Source organism: Lissotriton helveticus, chromosome 9 (genome assembly GCF_964261635.1).
Source record: "Lissotriton helveticus chromosome 9, aLisHel1.1, whole genome shotgun sequence".
Taxonomy (NCBI): Eukaryota; Metazoa; Chordata; class Amphibia; order Caudata; family Salamandridae; genus Lissotriton; species Lissotriton helveticus.
Window position 1 is genome coordinate 1,288,712,176 of NC_136070.1, and position 20,458 is coordinate 1,288,732,633.

The 20,458-nt window shown below is 48.8% G+C and overlaps 1 protein-coding gene across 9 annotated transcripts in view; it reads right to left on the reverse strand.

The window, feature by feature from the left end:
* The window catches only part of PBRM1 (polybromo 1), a 298,934-nt gene that overhangs the window by 96,182 nt on the left and 182,294 nt on the right, over positions 1-20,458 (reverse strand). For all 9 annotated transcript variants that reach the window (XM_078661902.1, XM_078661899.1, XM_078661897.1 and 6 more), the window contains exons 22-23: positions 16,357-16,514; positions 14,880-15,063 (exon numbers count right to left, since the gene is read on the reverse strand). In XM_078661902.1, the coding sequence (XP_078518028.1) occupies positions 14,880-15,063; positions 16,357-16,514 (342 nt within the window). The remainder of the gene's footprint in view (positions 1-14,879; positions 15,064-16,356; positions 16,515-20,458) is intronic.

Consider the following 20,458-nt stretch of genomic DNA (forward strand, 5'->3'; position numbering starts at 1 on the left):
GGCCTCGAGCACTGAAGAGCCACGCGATTCCTCTGGATATCCGACTCGGAAACCGAGCCGGAACAGAGCTGGGCACCGAACGCAAGACAATACCGACGCTAAAGAAAAGACCTTCGGGCCTTAAGGAAAGTTTATATCGATTCTGAACTGGAGATATCGAAAATTACATCCGAACCCAATGGCGGAAAAAAACAATCTGGGGATGGAGTCGATGCCCATGCGCACTGTAGTCCAGGGGAGGAGCCACCTATCTCCTGATACTTCAAAGACTCTTCCAGGACAACAATGTGCAATCATCCGGACCCAACACTAGGCGGCGATCTATGCTATAGATATGAATTCAGCAGCCCACATGCCTCGAACATTCAAATTCAAGATGGTGGCACAAGCCTACAAATCCCTCCACAACCAAGGGCCAACATGCATAAACCACTGCCTGAACTTCCACCAACCTTCCAGAGATCGTCGCTCCACCTCCCTCGCCCTGTACCAAACATCCACCAAAGCCACAATGCAGGCCGTTCCTTCTACTACCTCGCCGCCAAGCCCTGGAACGACCGCCACCTCCGGACATCACCCTCTCTGGCAGAGCTCAAGAAGAGACTCAAGTCCAGGCTTTTCGACTGAGTCCAGCAGCCTAGTGCCTGGATACCCTTGCGGGTGAAGAGCTGTGATTTACAAATACAAATTGATTGATTGATACTTAATGCTCTCTGAAAAATGAGCTTTGAGGTCATCAGATACTTGTGGGACAACCAGTTACGCCATGTGCCACAGAGCACATGCATATCTTGCCAAACGATGAGTAGTATTTAAGGAATTCAACACCATAAAGCTTGTAAAAAAAAACCCTCTCACCACACGCCTTCAGGAGTTTAGATTCCCCGTCTCAAGGAGTAGTTGAGAAAGTTTCTGACATTTGACCCAAAGAGCAAGAGGCTTGACTCACCAAAAGGGTGTGCATGCAAGAGGAAGAAGAGCAGTAAGAGAGTAGGGTCTGCTTCCAATGGTCACCCCCACTTTTTGCTGTGATTTTCTGGTTTTTCGACTTTAGACTGGCTGTATCCCTGCTAACCAGACCCACAGCCTAGCTGTTCTCTCTCTAAATTGATACCATGTACTTTAGGTACATACCAGATTGGTTACTGGGTCACCCTTGTGAGCCCCTGTATAGTGTACCCTAGGTACCCAGGGCATAGGTGCACCCTAGGCCTACCAGGGGCAGCATGTATTATGCCGCCCCTGGCTGGCCCTCCAAACTGACACCACAGGCTGATCACTCAGCTTGGGTAAGGTGGTGTAATCACCCCTTACTTAGGTATGGTATTCCTATATTGTGACGGGGGCGGCAGGCCACTGGGCGCCTCGAAGGCCGCGACCGCCCCGTGTGGGTATTCACCTTGTGACCCCCCTCCTGTCTTTTCAGCCTTCCCACACCCAGGTCTGCTCGATGCCCGAAGAACGATATAGCTGCGACGAGGAAGATATTGAAGACTGGCCCTTTAACTGGAAATGCACCCGGGAAGAGGAGGAGCCCCGTCACGCCTTTAAGCCGGCAGGAGATGACACTCAGGTGTGCTTGTACACCGGAGCGGAGGACAGCGAGCGGAGAGACGTGTGTTGGGGAGAGAGACTCGAGGAAAGTACGGAGAGAAGGGGACCCGGTTTAACATCTACCGAGGGAGTGGAGGAGCAGAGTGACCCGTTGACGGCGCGGGAGCCTGGAGGCCAACGGCAACACGAGCCTCCCAGCCACACGCGACCTGGAGGCGTGTGGCTATCTGAGGTATGTCATCTTATCACGGGCTGGGTTAAGAGGAGAGGAGGGAACCTAGAGTAATTTGTATCCCGTTTCCCCGCATTCCCCTGGAGAACCCTTCCTGCACCCCCTCCCCGCCCCTTCACTAGCTGTAAATAATCACCGGTGGTGTCCTCCCTCCCTTCCCCTCACGAGTGCGTCTGTAGCATAACACAAACTGAGACGTCCTCTCTTGTGTCTTATACCGAGGCGGCGAACACCGGAATCACGGAGACGGACCAGGTGGAGGCGAGGCGGAGTCTGAATCGGAGAAAGGAGGAGGCAACGAGGAGAAAACAGCAACCCGAACGGAGCAGATCACCTAGACGGACTCACCTTAGGAAAACCTGTACTGATATCCTGTTTCAACAAATAAAACCTTCACCAACAAAAACTAGACTGTTGCCCATTACTCACCCGCTACATATATCTATATACCTATATAGACACACATACACCTATAAGTCACTCCTATGGCAGACCTCGACAATCCTGGAGGTAGAGTGCTTGGTTTTATGTGAGAGGGTGTCCTAGCATGAGCTGAGCCCCTCTGCAGCTTTCGGAACCATCTCATTATAGCTGTTCTATGATATAGCCATACCATACTCTTAAGTGCATTATAATCCTCACGGTTAATGCTAACTTTGGTTTGGCTTTATCAAAACATGTCGTGTAAGGTGTCAAACACTTTGGAATCCTACCCGGTTAAAGTTAAACAGAGCCTTAGCATCACAAAATGGATGCTGCTGCCACAGACACGAGTCAGCCCTCCTGCTGCTGGACGAAACTCCGGCAGGGGAGGCCTGGACAATAGGTTTCCTGTCCAAGGAGGTGCTGGCACCTCCCCAGACAGGACTTTAGTGTATTGAGGCAGGGAGGGCTGCATTCAGTGAAAGCTTTCCAGACACTGCCTGGGGCACACTAGGTGCTCCATGCATTTCCCAGTTTAAACCGGTTGCTGGGGCACTCTGCCCCAGCTCTGGCGCGAAACTGGACAAAGGGAAAGGGGTGTTACCACCCCCTTCCCAGGTCCACCCATAGGAGGGACCTTAAAGGTAGTCCAGCCCCTAAACTGAGTATAAGTATAGGATCCCAGTCCCTAGGACTTTAGTTTACCCTGGACGAAACTCTGAAACATATATCCTGGACCTTCGACGTTCCATTTCGACTGGAAGACGGAAGACATCTCCCTGTTCAAACAGGCACCAACAGCAACTTTGCTGGTCTGCATTTTCGAGGCTACCGCCGGATCCCGAAGAATCTGCGACACAGGACATGGACTTCCAGACATCTCTGACCCCGACCTTCGCTCACAGCAAAGCGGAGACCCGTGGCGGGCACGAGAGACGTGGGATTGGAACTCCTGGACATCCTGCATTTTGCAAGCTGCACTCACTTCACGAGGTATCTCGAAGTTGTTCATTGGGGTGCTTGAAGCCCCAGATCTGAGCACCATTTGCACCGAAGCTCAGAGGCCCCCACTCCACGAGTGTCCCGCGGGCCTCGCTTTTGCATTTCAGCTCAACGCGTCTTCGCGTTTCCTTGCCCGTTGGCTAGTGAGCCCCCCGAAGACTTCCTTTTAAATCTAACTTGCTTTCCTGGTTGCTCCAGGCTTGCTCCAGCTTCCTTACAAAGGAGAGGCGCCACACACCTTGCTGGTCTGCAACAAAGCCAATCTCAACATCCTGCGTGGGTTGCGTTTGCCAAGGCTTGTTGGGTCCAATCCGAATACCGACACCGCAGTCAACTAGATCCTTCGTGGGACTGCTTGAATCCAGCTCCTGGTCGTCGTCGACGCCTCCTGGACCTCGTGGCTGAAGAGACAAGCTTCACCTTTTCACCTGAAATCACCCGACATTGGCTGGCAGCTTTCCATCGCCTTCCTGGTCACTGGCTAGTGACCCAGACTCTGTCCCCTCTGCTTTCGGGTTCTACAGATCTTAGATCCACCCTTGGATCCTCCCGGACACTTTTCCTCTGGTCGCATGCAGCACTTCTTTGCAGCTCTCCATTGAAATCGACGACGAAACCCGACATCAAAAGACACCTATGCACCCGGCTTCCCTGGGTGAGGTAACACGAGTACTCTGGTAGTCTCGAGGGTATTGGCCCCCCTAGTGTCTAAGTCTAACAGGGTTCCATCGTAGTTCATCCGGAAGTATCCTTAAATCGTAACATTGTAACTTGTTCGTTTCCCATAGAAAGTCAATGGTAACACGCGGCTGTGTTTAGACACTGCACGCGTCTCCCGTGGGCCTCCTACTTCCTAACTCTTGGTTGTTCCTAGAAGCACCAGTGATTCCCTAGGCCTACTTTCTATTCCAGACGTGGTTCTTATACCACTATTTTAGTATATGGTTTGTGAGGCCCCTAGGGCAAAACGTATACTGTGCAACTTATCATATGCTAGTTGAGTAACTTGTATTGTACTTTTACCTCTGACCTCATAAAGAGTGCAGAGGGGTTGTGGTTAGAATAAATACACATATATTTGCTATATACCTTGTGTGGTGTCCTTTCATTTGGTACTCAAGGGATTATAATTGGTAAAACAACTTGCTTAACTCGCCTACTGAAGTCTTAGCCTGATGACTGCTGGTCCATGCTACCACTAGGATAGCTTGTCTAGAAGGTTGACTTTACAACCACCATCAATGAGGGTCGATTAGACTGGTGCAAGGTGCCCACAGTGGACATCATATGCCAGGCTAACTTCTCACATCCACCACTCTTCTCCGTTTAGGGGCAAATGTGGGCTTTTCCTATGCTGACTGCACTGGTTCTACCAAGGCCTCGATGAAAGGGGGCAGCTGCTCAGAGGATGGGGTAGAAGGCTATAGAATCTCAATGATTACACTCGTCCTAGACGTTATTTAGATCGGGATAAATCCAGGACCCCAGCGCATTCTCACCATAGAAAAGAAAGAAGTTAACTAAGGAGGAGGTCATTGGGAAATCCATCCCCACCTCAGGCCGAAGAGAGGCAAGCAAACTCAGCAGCTGGGTCACGAGGGACCTGGTTCAATGCTCTCCCGTCCCTTAAGGATTTAGAGGATCAGATTCCGACCCACACAGATAAGAGACTAAGTGGCCGAAGGACAGAGCAGCTTCTTGACTATAAGCTCCTTCCTCCAGTAATCTTTGGGCCTCTCTTCTAGATCTGTGTCCCCAGTCGCCCCCTCAGGGGTGCCCTGGTTCTGAATCTACAGGATCCGGCAGATGCTTCACTGTATTCCAGAAGATGGAGGGTGTTTCTGCGTCGGCAGCCTTGGAGGGTGACCCCATGTTCAGCACCAGGGGCTGCATCGCATACCTCTGAGCCAGCAAAAACAGAGGAGCATGGTCAGCGCCGGAGGCCGAGGGGTCAGCTCCGAATGATGCCAGAGGTGCCTGAAAGTACACGTACATCGGCATTCCGTATCGCCTCACAGGGCCCCAAGGCTCCATTGAGGGGGGTGCAGCCCTGGGGAAGAGCCGGAACATGGTGTTAAATGCAGCTCAGTTTAACCCTGGGAAGTCAGGATAAAACAGCATAGGATCTGGATGCTGCGCTGGCTTGGCCAATCCGGTCGCAGGCTCGGGGACAGCGCAGGAGGTGACCCTGCTGGAGGTGCTGGTTCACAGGGCATCAGAGGAACCAACTCAAGAGGATGAAGATCCTGTGGAGTGGAAGTGCCTGGCGTATTACCTCTTAACGAATCTCTGTGCTGCTTCAGCGGCTCCCTCTGGCTTGAGGAGTGAGAATTTGGTGATCTCAAGCGGGCTCAGGAACGTCTCTTACCTAGGTTGCTTTTCCAAGCCTGCCCCATTAAAAGTTTTGCCTCCCTCTCCTTAACTGCCTTGGGTTGCATACGAAGGCAAAACTCATATGACTTGGAGTCACGGTCCAAACCCGGCACCACAGGCAAATCAAGTGAGGGTCGGTGATGGACAGCTGTCCTCCTCCATGCGTACAGGTCTTAGGGACATATGCAAATTATGATTATTTAGAAGTTTTGTATAGCGCTAGCTGGACCCGTGAGTATCAGAGCGCTTCACAGCAGGTACAATTGTGAGCAATGTTTGGCACATACAAACAACTGCAATTTACCAACTTAAAACATTAGGAAACAAAATTACAGTGCCGATCTTCGGGCTGAGGGGTAGCAGGAAGAGGAGTTAGTTGCCCTTCCCAAAGTCATGTGTGGGTTTCTCGTTACGGTCGGGAGCGCTCTAGGAAGAGGGCTTTGACGTCCGGAACTATTACCGTGCAAGAAGCCATCAATCCCTGCAGTTTCATGATCGTTGTATTGCGTAGTATTGCAACATTATCGTGGTCACAGGATGTGACATCTGGTCGAGGAGACGCAGCTTCTGAAACGCCATCACGATCATTATTGGGGTAGACTTTGCAATGTTACTGTATTCAGTTTGACTTGCTGAAGAAAAGCCGTGTCTTAGAGAAGAGGGGTGATTTTTTGACACTCTCTGCAAGGCCTAATGTGTGGGGGAAAGAAGCTGTTGTTAAGTGTGAGCAAGGCACTGCGGTCGGATGTTGTTGCTGTTTTAGGCCGGTCGCCCAGGTTTGGAAAGACATGAATTGCATTGAGCCCAAGGTGTGCAGCAACCAGTGCCAGACACTTCATAAACACCAAGGGGCTGTTGTACCCCAACAGGAAATACCTTTGATATGGGTTATAGATTTTAGTCCAGGATACGGTCCGGCAATAGGCTTGCTAGACCTGGTAATAAGGACATTGTCAATTTGCTAACCTCAGACATAGAGCCAAGTGTAACTGCAACCAGCCTGCAACCCACTGAGCAATATCAGAGTGAGATACGTTTCAGGTAAGGATCAATCCAGGTAGATGTCACAGGAAGAATTAGTGACGTTCAAACCCCTTTCATATTTGGAAAGACACTCAAGAACACTAGAAAACCACAAATACATTTAAAAAACAATCCTGGTGCACACAGTATGAATAGTGACTATTATGTATATAAATAATATGGTAGCAACAAAGTTCACTAAGTGTGAATAGTCCAATCATAAAGCTTTGTTTTTTATGTCCATATTTACCATCCACTCCGTCTTCTTGGCTAACTAAAATAATCTTAGTAAAAAAAGAAAAGGGACTAAATCGAGTTTCAAAGATGGGCCATGCTCACATACCGTGTATGAACAACAGAGCCAAAATTCAATATTCAGCATCTGGTACTCTCCTCTGCATCAGGAGGCGGATCAGACACCAAGAGAAGGCTAAATGTGCCTCCCGTCAACCTTCTGAAAAGGACGGTGTCTCTGGTACGAAGTACATCTATCTCTCACACTCTGTTCTTTACTTCTAAAATATATCCAATCATTGTTGAACCTTTTAGAATAATCAATTAGCAGAAAAGGTCTTCAAACCCTTTCATGTACTTGCATACTGGAGAACCTTGCTCTTTGTTTAAAAATAATAGACAGAAGCAGAAAGGATGAAAACAGCATTACCTGAACAAGTACAGCCCAGCAAAATAGATGCACTTTGAAGCAGCAGAAATACCACCTACATAATTTTACCAAAACCCCAAAAGACATTTGTTTTTAAATTAACACAGCAAGTACTTAAACGTGGAATATGAAAACAAAAGGTTGCTATGTCACATAAAAAACACAACTCAAGGCATTGCTAGAAGACTACAGGGAAGGCCAGTAATTGAATCGCAAACTGGAACCGGAGTGCAGCACTTCATCAGAATCCCTTCACAGTCGTTGGAGACGAGTTTGGGAACTGTCTCCCAATGAAGTCCATTGGTTGGATATGTGAAAATTATATCAGAAACTGCATCAGAAGGTGTTTACAATCATGAAAAACTTAAGGTTGGTGACTGACATTTATCTAGGTGTAACTGAATAACAAATATCCTTTGTGAGAGCATGTTCAACATACCCTTCATTGTGCCGAGGTGGTCCCGTTAGGTTTGCTTCATTTTACGTAACTACTGTTATGTTAAAAGCATCTGTTAAGCGCACGTACACCAACAGTTTCATGGCGCTCTACTACTATGGTGGTCCGTCAGTACTACCATTTTTGAAAGTGTATTTGGCCAAAGATCGAACAGACTTTGGATTACGGAATTGTAGCCTTAGCTCCTGAGGATGTCTTAATTTTTCAAACGTTTGAATGTTGGCACGTGCCAGGCGTATGCATTTTCATCTAAAGTTTAGGGCGAGGCTATCTGCCTTGAATTCGGGATGGTGAGGCCGCAAGAATGGACTTTCTAATAATGCTGGGAAAAGGCACAAACGCTAGTTTATGGACCCAGTGTTCAAATAATACATGTTTGCACTAACACCTCACACACCAAATTGAAAAAAGTATTTAATATGATATTGTAGCTGGTAGTTGAATAACGAATAGTTTCTTACCTGTCGGTGTAGTTTTGCAGCTTGAAGATCTTTCTGGATTCACTATGCTGTGCATATTCCGCCGCAATCTGGTGGTTGGGTCCGGAATCGTAGTCTTTTTTTCTCTCTCTTTTTTTTTTTTTTTGTCGTAGCCCAGGTGGGCGTCGACGTCCCACCATTTGGTGTACCTTCGGTGACATCGGCGTGCTTCCGGCGGAAGCTACCACCCTTGGGCGCCATCTTCGGATTCTTTTTTCTGTCTTTTTTCTTTTTTGTCTTTGTAGTGAATCCATGGCTATGTTTGTTGATCGTTTTTTCAACTTATGTTTTTTCAACGTACTTCTTTTCACGTATCTTTTCACGTATCTTGTAAGCTTCAACTTGTTTTCTTTTCTATGTGTTTCCACCTTCTTCTCCAGCCTCATCTTTCTGGCGGAGGCAGGTGGGTTCGCTAGTGAATCCAGAAAGATCTTCAAGCTGCAAAACTACACCGACAGGTAAGAAACTATTTGTTTTGCAGCGTGAATCTTTCTGGATTCACTATGCTGTGCATAGATTTTGTAGCGGTTTTCGTTACTTTTGTGGCGGTTGGATGGAAGATGAGCGTTGGTTGTTGAATATATGTTGAAGCACCTTTTGTCCTACTTGTGCTTCTTTGTTCATTTGTACATCCACGCAATAGTGCTTAGTGAACGTGTGCACTGAAGCCCATGTTGCCGCCAGGCATATGTCCTGAATTGGTGTGTTGGCCAGAAAGGCAATTGTTGCTCCTTTCTTTCTGGTTGAGTGGGCCTGTGCCCCTCCTGTTAGCTCCTGGCCGGCTTGTTTGTGGCAGAATTGTATTGTCTGTGCGATCCATCGAGCTATGGTGTTTTTAGTCACTGGTTTGCCCATGTAACTGTTAGCGAAGGACACTAAGAACTGTTTCGTCTTCCTGTGTTCCTTCGTCCTTTCAATGTAGTGCATCACAGCCCTTCTTGCGTCTAGGGTGTGGAGCGACCTCTCAGCTCTTGTAGTGGGGTTTTGGAAGAAGCTAGGGATCTGAATACTCTGATTCATGTGGAACCTTGACACCACCTTTGGCATGAAGTGTGGGTCTGTTCTCATCACGACCCTGTCACTGTGTATCTGGATGTAGGGTTCCTGCAGTGTGAGTGCCTGCAGTTCGCTCACCCTTCGTAGCGAGGTGATTGCTACCAGAAAGGCCGTCTTCATCGTTAGCATTTACAGTGATGCTTTGTGGATGGGTTCGAAAGGTGCTTTCAAGAGCTCCGTCAGTACCACATTTAGGTTCCAGGCCGGTGGCGGCATTCTCTTTGGCGGCGCTATTCTTTTAGCCCCCTCCAAGAATCTTTTTATGACTTGGGATGTAAAAAAGCTTCTCCCTGTTTCTCCTCTTGTGTATGCCACAATCGCTGCTAGGTGCACCCTCAGCGAGGATGAGCTTAGCTTAGCATTAATTAGGTGCGTGAGGTACCTTAGCACCGTGGATTCCCTGGTCAGTTTTCTATGGAGTTTTTTCTTGCAACACCATTGAGTGAATCTTTTCCATTTCTCCCCATAGCACTTGCGTGTGCTGGGCCTTCTTGCCTCTCGCAGCACCCGCAGGGTGCTCTCTGGTAGTTTTAGGTGTGCGAACTCTAAGTCCTCAGGAGCCAGGCTGAGAGGTTGAGGCTCTCCGGCTCTGGGTGTAGAACTTCTCAGTTTTCCATGGAGAGTAGGTCTCTTCTTTTTGAGAACTTGTGGGGGGGGCCCTGCGCCATCTCCATTATCTGAGAGTACCAGGTCTGTCTGGCCCATTGTGGTACCACCAGGATGAGCGTCATGTTGCTCGTCATGCATTTGTTGAGAACCCTGGGGATCAGTGGTATCGGGGGGAAAAGCGTAGGCAAATGTTTTTGACAAGCTTATCCATAGGGCATTCCCCTGTGATAGTGCCTCTGGTTGCCTGGATGCAAAGTATTGGCATTTTGCATTCCGGCGTGTTGCAAACAGGTCTATTGTTGGTGTGCCCCATCTCCTGAATAGTCTCTCTGTTTCCTGAATATTGAGTTCCCACTCGTGGGACGCTGAAGTCTGCCTGCTGAGCCAATCCGCTTCTACATTGTCCTTCCCTAGCAGGTGTATGGCTAGCAGGTCTATTTTAGTGGTATAGCTCATTTCCAGATTTCCTGTGCCAAGCTTGACAGAGGGAATGATTGAGTTCTCCCCTGTTTGTTGATGTAAAACATTGTTGTGATGTTGTCTGTTTGTATTAGCACCTTCTGGCTGTACAGGTGTTTCTGAAAGGCCTTGAGGACTAGCAACACTGTTTTCAATTCCAGGTAATTGATGTGTCTGACTGCATCTGTAGGGCTCCACAGACCCCTCACTTTGAGCCTGTTCATGTGTGCGCCCCATCCCTTCTGGGATGCGTCTGTGGTGATGGTCACTGTTGGGTCCGGTGGTGTTAGGTTTCCCTACTGTTATTCTTTCCTTGGTCCACCACCTTATTTCTTCCTGCACCCTGTGCGTTGCAACCACTAGATCCTCCCAACTTCCTGTAGCTTGTGACCATTGTTGTTGCAGCCACTCTTGGAGTGGTCTCATTTGTAGGCGTACATTGGGGACCAGGTGTATGCATGACGCCATCATCCCCAAGATCTTGCTCACAGTCCTCACTGTCAGAGCTCGCCCCTTCTGGTAGTGACGTTTCTCCCTCAGTAGGCTGAGTGTTCTCTTTTCGCTGGGTAACACCCTGTATTGGACGGTGTCGATCTGAGCTCCCAGGAAGATTTTCACTTCCTCTGGTTCCATCGAGCATTTTCCCCAGTGTATGGAGAATCCCAGGCTTGCTAGCGTTCTTGTCACCTGTTCTGCATGATCTTTGCATGTCCTGTACGAGCTTGCCTTTACGAGCCAGTCGTCGAGGTAGGGGTAAACGTGTATCCCCTTTCTTCTTAGATGTGCGGCCACTGCCGCGAGGCATTTGGTGAACACCCTTGGTGCGGACTTTAGGCCGAAAGCCAGGGTCGTGAATTGGTAGTGATCCTTGTTTACTGTGAACCTTAGCATGTGCTTGTGCTGCCTGTTCATGGGGGTGTGCAGGTACGCATCTTTGAGGTCTATGGTGGACAAGAAATCCCCGGCCTTTATCTGTGGGAAGCCCTCTTGTATGGACGTCATTTTGAATTTTTGAGTTTTTACGTATTTGTTTAGGAACCGTAGGTCCAGGATGGACTTTCGTCCACTTTTGGCACCAGGAAGTAGTTTGAGTACACTCCCTTGTTCCGTTCTTTGAATGGAACCCGTTCGATGGCCGCTTTGAGGAGGAGTTCTTGAGCTTCCTCTTGCAGTAATCGCAGGTCTCTTCCCGAGTGCTCTCTTTTCTTTGGCTTTCTGTTTGGTGGTCTCTTTTCCAACTCTATGCCGTTCGGATACTGCATAATGTTGAGTATCCACTTGTCTGTTGTTATTTTTCTCCACTCCTGGAGAAAAAATCTCAATCTTCCTCCTACTGGCGTTGCATGTTCCTTTGTGTCTTGTCCATGTAGCCCTCTCCTGTTTGTTTTCCCGTGCTCCTCCCCCGGAGGGTTCGAGTGGGAGAGCACCTTTTTCCGTGTGAAGTCACTTAGAGGGGGGTTGCTCACCGCCTCTCCTTCTCTGGCCCCATCCATTTCCTCTTGATCGAAAGGACTGGCCCCTGCTCTGGTAGTTCCAGCTTTGCCTCTGCTGGCCCTGGTGGCCTTGGTTGTCACTCTGTTGCCCCTGGTGGAAACTCTGGTGAGAATCTCCTCGCTGACTTCCACCTCTGCCGTTCGGCCTCCGTGTAGGAGTGCCCCATCTCATCCCCCTGAATTGCAGGGCCCCCATGGACCTTGCCGTCTCGTTGTCCTTCTTCAGTTGGGTGAGCTTCTCATCAACTGGGGCTCCGAACAGTGTTTCACTGTTGAAGGGTGTGTTCAGGATGTTATTCTGAACCTCAGCCTTGAATCCTGAGATCCTGAGCCAGGCTTGCCTTCTCTCTGTGATGCCTATAGCCATCAGTCTGCTGGATGTTTCTGCCCCATCCAAGGCTGTCTTCAGGCACGAGTTAGCGATGCTTTTCCCCTCTTCCACAAGGTGTGATGCCCTCTCACGGTATTGTTCCGGGAGGTGCTTGATCAATTGGCCCATCTCATCCCAATGCTGGTATTGATGTCTATTCAGGAGGGCGTTGGAGTTCGCCATCCGCCAGTGCGTGGCGGCGTTCCTCTCTATTTTCCTGCCAGTTAGATCATCCTCCTGCTTTCCTTGTCAGGTGGAGGTCCAGATTTTGTTGGGACGTTTGCCCTTTTTCTGGCCGTTGCAGCAATTATTGAATCTGCTGTGACGGATCCCTTGATGTAAGCTGGGTCCGGGGAGGAGAATTTGTATTTCTTCTCCGTCCTCGGCGTTACTGATCTGCATGTAGCCGGGTCCTTGAAGGCTTCCTTCCCCTGGTCTGTGATACTCTTTAGCATGGGCAAGAACTGGCTTCTTGTCTGTATGGGGAGCAATGTCTCCAGCAGGAAATCTGCTTTTGGCTTCTCCTCTTCCAGCTTAACTCCATAAGCTGCTGCCGCCTTCCTGACCACCTCATTGTATGCCCCAATGTCATCCGGTGGCGAAGGCCTCGAGGGGTAGGTTTCCACAGCCTCCTCCGGGTTTTCGGCCTCGATGTCCTGCCATTCCTGGTCTTGGGCCGTCGAGGAACCTGAGCCGTAGCTTGACTGCTGCTCCCTGTAATCCCCTTCTGTGTAGTAGAGGTCTTCTTCCTCTTCGTGGTCCGAGGGTTCCGGAGTTTTCGGCGTCTCTTCGACGTCGAACACCTCGAGCTCCTGTACCTCAGCGACGGCCGGTGCCGGCTTCGAGGGGATCCTGTAACTTCTCATCTTTTCATTGAAGTCCTTTCTCTGAAGGATGTTCTCCATTTCGGCCTCGAGCCTTCTTTTCTTTCTCTGCATCTCTGCGGCCTGCTCGTTGTCGAGCGTTTCGGCTGCTCTTTTCGGCGGCGTCGTCGACGTCGAAACTTTCTTCGGCTCTTTTTCCTTCGAAGTCGAAGACCCTTTTTCGGGGGCTTGCTTCGATGACCTTTGCTTTTCGCTGGTCTTCGGCCACGGGAGTCCTTCTCGAAGGATCCGCTGGGCTCTTTTTCGGAGGATGCAGCTTCGGTCGTCAAAGTTTTCAGCGCCGGTGCTCCTTTCGAGGCTCTGGGCTCTGACTTTCGAGAGTCTGCCTCTGGCTTTCGAGACCCTGTGGGGGTTTTCGGGGTCGTAGACTCTCCTACCTTGTCAGGCGTTTTCTTATCGGTCTCTGCGACCGTGAAGTCATCTGGACCTTTGGCGATGTTGTCCTCGTCGTCGGTGGAGAGGCCCAGTTCATAAAGCGTCGGGGCCTGGCCCTTGCCCTGCATCGTGGGGTGAGCTGTCCTCTGTCTCTCTCGAACTCGGAGTGTCTTCGGCTTGAAGACGGAGCAGGCATTGCAGTCTCTGCTCTCGTGCTCGATTGGCAGGCAGAGGTTGCAGACCGGGTGCTGGTCCTTCTGCGCGACCTTGTGGTGGCAGTTTTTGCAGAATTTAAAGGGTGTCTTGTACATCCATGCGCTCAGGGGGCCCCCTGTGTGCGCATTCCTCCAAGGACGTCGAAGATCTCGAAGTTCTTTCCTTTCTTCGTCGTCTCTTCTCTGATGGTCCTCTTCTCCTGATCTTCTCAGGTCTTTACCGTTGAAGAGTTGCTGTCTTTCCTCCTTTTCTCCTCCAAAACTTCTGGAGCTTCACGCGACGATCCAGACCCAACGGCGGAAAAAAGAATCTGAAGATGGCGCCCAAGGGTGGTGGCTTCCGCCGGAAGCACGCCGACGTAACCGAAGGTACAACAAATGGTGGGACGTAGACGCGCACCTGGGCTACGACAAAAAAAAAAAAAAAGAGAGAAAAAAGACTACGATTCCGGACCCAACCACCAGATTGCGGTGGAATATGCACAGCATAGTGAATCCAGAAAGATTCACGCTGCAAAACTACTGACTCAAGACTAGTTAGGCAACGGACTCAGGATAAACCCTTTTTGGCGAACATAAACAGACCCTAAGAATACTCAGTCATGTTATCAAAGTTAAGCTCATGTTTGCAGGAGAGAAACCTCAAGCCTGTGATTAGTGGGGCTGATGTGCGGCCAGCGAGTCTGCTTTTGATTAGCTTTTGTTTTACACTCCAAGAGCTGCGTTAGCGGCTGCTGTTTTTTCAACTATTCATAAGATATAAAAAACGAATTTTAGTTGTCTTTTAGTATGGTTGTCAACGTTTTCACAACGAAATCTGGGGCATGTATTTTGTATTGTGTTAAATCGCAAATGTTTATAACAGTAATAAAGTGTAATAAATTATTATTAATCGTAATATCTCCAAGCTTTGTATTTTTACATACCAAAGTGCGTCAGCACCCTAACATTCCAGATGGTGAAAGGAATGTTCTTACAACCCACAGTAACACTTCAGTGAGAAGGGATTTAAGTGTAGTTGGCAGTGTGAGGTTGTATTCTAAAGGGGCTTATTCCATTATACGAAATTCAATGGCTCACACTGTGTGAAGACCGTAAAATAAAAGGCAGGAGCCTGGGTGAATACTACCATTGCAAACATCATAACATGTTTTAATTTAAATGGCCATAAATGTTACTTTTACAGTCCCCGTTAAAAATGCTTCTCTTACCTGAAGTAATAGATTTCATCATCCACCACTTTTGACGACAATGAGAACCTCTTCAGCCCTTTGAATTTCTTCATCTGTCGGTCGCTCTCATTGTAACGACTCTCGCAGAGCAGAACGTCATTTTCGTCTATCTCGGTCGGCCGGCAGGATAAGAAATCCTTGAAGGATAACACTGCACACTTTCCTGGGAGAAAAAGAAGTTGTTTAAATAGACTGTTGAGGTGGACCTCAGAATTACACAAGAGGGCTTCTAAAATGCTCTCTGGAGTCACATGCAAAGGTTCTCCTGATTGGAGTAGAAGTCACAACAACCAATCACAGATTCCGTTTAATAACAGGTGACAGATGAAGGCTGCAGTCTCTTCCTCCACCATTGTTGAGTCGTAAAACAATGGTCAGGCTGGGTCTGTGGGATTTTTAAAAAGACTTACTTCCTGTTTTTAGCTTTTCTATTTTGGCCAACAATTTTCATTTTTGTGGATCCATCTATTTATAAAAACAGATGGGAACAAGCGTCGCATCCTTCATGGAATACTCACTCATGCTTGCCTTTCGCAAGCGACAACAATCAAGTTCTGTATCAGGAAGGTGGTTCAATCCGCAATGTATAAAGTTATGCATGAGTGCGGATAGGACGCATGCGATCATGTAAGTGCTATTCAAGCGAACAGCGTTAGAACAAAAACAACACTAAGTACAACACTCGCTCACAACAGCAATCACTACCAATTAACACCTACAGCACTCGCTAAGCACCGTCAAGAAGTAACCACAGACATGGTTGTCACCACTTGCGGGTGCGTAGGGACAAAGGCCTGGTCCACAGACGACATCACCTCAGAAAAATCATGAAAAAACTCATGTGGAACAGCTGAATCAGTGTCCACAAAATCCCCAACCCTACTGCACGCCTTTCACTGCTCATTGAACAACCACCATCGCATCACGCCCCTCCTCAAGAAACCATCCACCGAGCTGACCCAGCCAAACCTTTCACCTACAGACCCATCTCTCTCCTACCATACATGGCAAAGTCTTAGAGAAACTAATCAACAGAAGCCTCACCGACCACCTCAGCAACACCCACCTCCGCGATGCCAAGCAGTCTGGATTCAGGCCCAACCACAGTACAGAAACAGCACTCATCACCGCACAGACGACATCTGCGTGATCCTTGACATAGGAGACACGTCAGCCTCTGTCCAGGATCAAGGGCACGAAGTGTTCCTGGACTTATACTGTAACAAACAGCCTATGTGAAATGCTCTGGGTGTAATTCAGGGTTTATAAAACTGCTATAAAACTAAAATATGGTGCTAGGATACGCTGGTTCGCTAGAAGGATCAATTGTTCAAATGCATACCTAAAATGGCGCTCATGCATTAGGTCTCCGGCAGAGGAGACCACACAGTGTTTGAAGAGAGATTGAAACAAGTTAAATTAGGGTACAAGTGCATTCGGTGCTTCGCCGGCATACCTAAAAGACAGCTCATCGGACAAGTCTCTTCCAGATTACTGAGAAACATTTCCTTCTTGTAGAACATTCGTGTCGGCTCGTGCTCCGTTTCTTCCGGGTGTATAAAGATCGGGCCATAGAAGTACGCTGCTCCATCTCTGACCCACATCTTCTCAATTCTAGCAGAACAAACAGAGGTTTAACAATGGAAAACAGGGCACACGTCAAACAAGGCTCAGTGCAGCTCACTTTCTGATGTCAGAAGATCTTAGTGTTTCAAGCAGGAGCTGAACACTCAAAGGTCAAATTACAAACCAACAGCAAAGAATAGCGTCCATCAACTTAAGATACATTACCACAATATCCTGACAAAACGCAACTAGCAATCTCCCCCCCACTAATGTCGGGGGTTCGTTAATCAATATTTTGCGATAAGGCAAGCTATTTTAGAGATAATTTATGAGAGGCAAGATACACAGACTCACAGAAAGACACTGCATAAGTGAGTAGTTGAGCTGTTAATTATTGTAGGAAGCTGGCTCTTGTATGGTGGGGCAAATTGAGGCACACTGTGTAAAGAGTCCAGATAAACCAGAGTTGGTTTACCAAGGCACAAATGAGAACCCAAATGCTCTCTTTTGTGGCAGTGTGTGGGGGGGGGGTGGCAGTTAGGCCCATCAGAGGGTAGTGTTCAGCCTTTATTGCACACTCAAAGGCAGTAAGTGAAACACACTCAAAAGAAATCAAACACAATATATAAAAATAACACCAATTTTATAAGAATTGAGATACCTAGATCATCAGAGTTGGGCAAGTACTTTTCAAATTATTAGTTTTTATAGGTCTCGAGTTCAAGGTTCGTGCAATCTCTGAAGTGTGATGGCTCTCGTGTCTCCAACTTGTGCCCCTATGGTACAACGCATCTTCAATGCTTCCATTTCAACTGGCCTAATTCCGAGCGTCTGGAAAGAGGCCTCTGTGCAGCCCATCTTAAAAAAGCAACTATAGGCCAATATCCCTATTATCCCTCTGGGGAAACTACTAGAGTCCAAAATAAATATCCAACTTAGTCAGTACCTGGAAGCCAATGATTTACTTGACCCTTCCCAGTTGGGTTTCCGACCTGGTTTCAGCACTGAGACAGCAACATTGGCAGTTACTGACTCGCTGAGACGTACCCTCGATGCCAGAGGATCTTCGGTCCTGATCCTCTTAGATCTCTCCGCAGCCTTTGACACGATATCTCACCAGCGGCTAGCGGAGAGACTGGGTGATTGCGGCATCGGGGGTATATCTTTACATTGGCTGAGAAACCTCTTAACGGACAGATGGCAAACCACTACACTTGGACCATTTGTCTCAAAAAACAAATTTTTGCTGGACAAGGGGGTGCCGCAGGGCTCCTGGTTCAGCCCCACCCTTTTTAATATTTATCTGGCCCCCCTGGCCAAGCTAATTCAATCTTTCGGCTTCGAGATAGTCTCGTACGCCGATGATACGCAGCTACTGTTTCCAATAGGCAAAAATATCAGCGTTGAGAAACAACGTTTCTTGGGTAGTATGCTGGCAATTGCAAATTGGATGAAGGAACAGTGTCTACAGCTCAACCCGGGAAAAACAGAGCTAATGCTCTTAGGAAAGGATGCACATTTTTGGACACCTGACTGGTGGCCCCCCCAATTGGGTGAGGCACCAAAACCGGCCTCCTCAGTAAAAAGCCTGGGAATCCAGCTGGATGTCAAGCTTAACATGAAGGATAATGTGAAAATCATCACAGGAGTATGTTACTATAATCTGCGTCTATTACGCAGAATCATCCCATACCCACCATTGGAACATCACAGAACTGTAGTACAGGCATTGGTAGGGAGTAGGCTGGATTATGGCAATGCCCTGCTGGTGGAGGTAGGAGTCACTACCCTGGCAAAATTGCAGGTGTTATAGAACACCGCCGCCAGAATGGTTCTGAACTGTCCCCCCGGAACTCCATCCCTTCCCCTGCTCAGACGTTTACACTGGCTACCGATACAAAAAAGTTCCATGTTTAAAATATGCTGCCTCTCTTTTAAAGCGCTTAGTGGAGAGGGACCATCCTACCTTGAGAACAAACTCTCCAAACATTCAAACGAATGCAACTTAAGATCCAATGCTCTGGCACTCCTGAAGATCCCTCGCATTCGGCTAACTCGCACAGGTGGCAGAGCTTTTTCGTTCATTGCTCCAAAATACTGGAATTCATTACCAATAGCTCTGCGATATTCCAGTACCTACCTGTCTTTTAGAAAGCAACTAAAAACATGGCTGTTTTAAAAGCTTCTGTATAAAAGTGTCCCTTCTCCATCTTCTGGTTTCTGATTCCCCTTGGTAAGCGCTGAGATGCCCCCGGGTGAGTCATGCGCTATATAAGAATCCTTACCATACCATACCATACCACTGTGGAGGGCTGATGCAGCGGTACTTTGAGGTATCAGGTGGCGGCGGCCATACGCTCACTCTTTGGTTCTGCAGACAGGGGGGGGGGGGGAGAACAGGACAGCGGGCCACTCTAGGTGTGGCTCTCACCGTCCCTTTGACATGCAGGTTAGTTTTACCCTGCCGCTGGTGTCCAGGCTGGACACAATAAGCCTTGGCTGCGGCAAGGGGCCCGGTACTGTGCGGCTCTAGTCGGTCCAGACGTCCACAAACTTGAGGGAGGACGGATCTGACCCGTGGGAGCATGGTAAGCTCTTCCTGGGCGGCTGCATTATCGGTAGTCCCGGTGAGGGGCAGAACAGTGAACCGGACCTTTTTCATACCTGTGGCTGCAGGAGAGTAGCTGATCTACTCCAAGGGAGTTCCTTGGTTATTTGCAAAGCATTAGCAGCCCTCCTGGTTTATTGGAGTCCGCAAAACAGCCGGGTGCAGCAGTCAGGCTGGCATTGGTTGGTGCCAAGTCAGTTGTGCTCCTCTGTACTCGGGTCAGCAAGCTTCTCAGTCCACTTCTTTTGGTCCGTTATATCTGAAGCGCTGGCATCAGGGGTGCCACCTCAATAATGTATTTAGGGGTGTTACAGGGAGTGTCCAGTAGCAGCCAATGGGTCACCTACCTATAGAGTGACTATACCCTCTATGTGACCACTTCCTCTGGGAAGTGGACATAACCTTGGCTCAGAGCACCTAATTCCACCAAAAACCAAGATAGTGCAATTTTCCTAGTCGTGTGCACTTCAGGTAGCCCACCTTAGGGGGTGGTACTATCCGGAGAGCGAACCCACCCCCTGACTAGCTAATGTTACTGCCTGTCCTGGTGCCAAATGCACCCTGGGCAGGAGCTGGCATTTCTCGTGTTTGGGGGAAGCCAGAGTTGCATATCAAAGGCAGGGGAGACCTTTGAAGCCTTATGTCTTGATATGTCGATTATAGGTCACCCTGCTTGGAGGAGGCAACACCATCTCCTGCAGAGCAGGCATCGTTTCAGACCTCAGAGAGCACGGGCCCTCGCCTCCAGGGGTCAGAAACGAGTCTGCGCTGGCAGGCTGGACAGGGCCAGTCAGCCAATGCACTATAGGTCAGTCGATTTTCAGGGGCGGCTCCAAGGTGCCCTTTGGGTGCAAGTATTAAATCCATCACTGGAATCAGTGTGGGTTTATTGGTACGAGATGTCTGATACTAAGCACCATCGGTTTCAGTGCAGCCATGTTGTAGCGGGGAAGCCTGTGTTAACCAGGGGGCAGTATGTACCTTAAGATGGCTTCCCTGTTCACGTGTACTGTCGGTAATTGAAGAAAAATGAATCACCAGCATTTGTAAAGCACACAGCTACCTCCGGAGAGGTGTCCCGGCGCTGGGGGCCCTCGGGAAGATTAAGCGAGCTATTGCCCAGAGTCACAGGGTGCTGGGCTAACCTGCCGCCGGAGCCGGGGATCGAACCGTGAACCCCGTGGTCCGGAGTCAGGCACCCTGGCCGTTCGCCACACCTCTTCCACGAACAGACCAGCACAGAGGCACACCTGCTCATGCAGATATGTCCTCACTTGTAATATAATGCACTCTGCCTTAGAACGCAAGGACTGCTGTAGGGGTGACTTACAAATATTACACGCAGTGTTAGGGGACATATTGTTACTTTTTATAGCACCTTGTC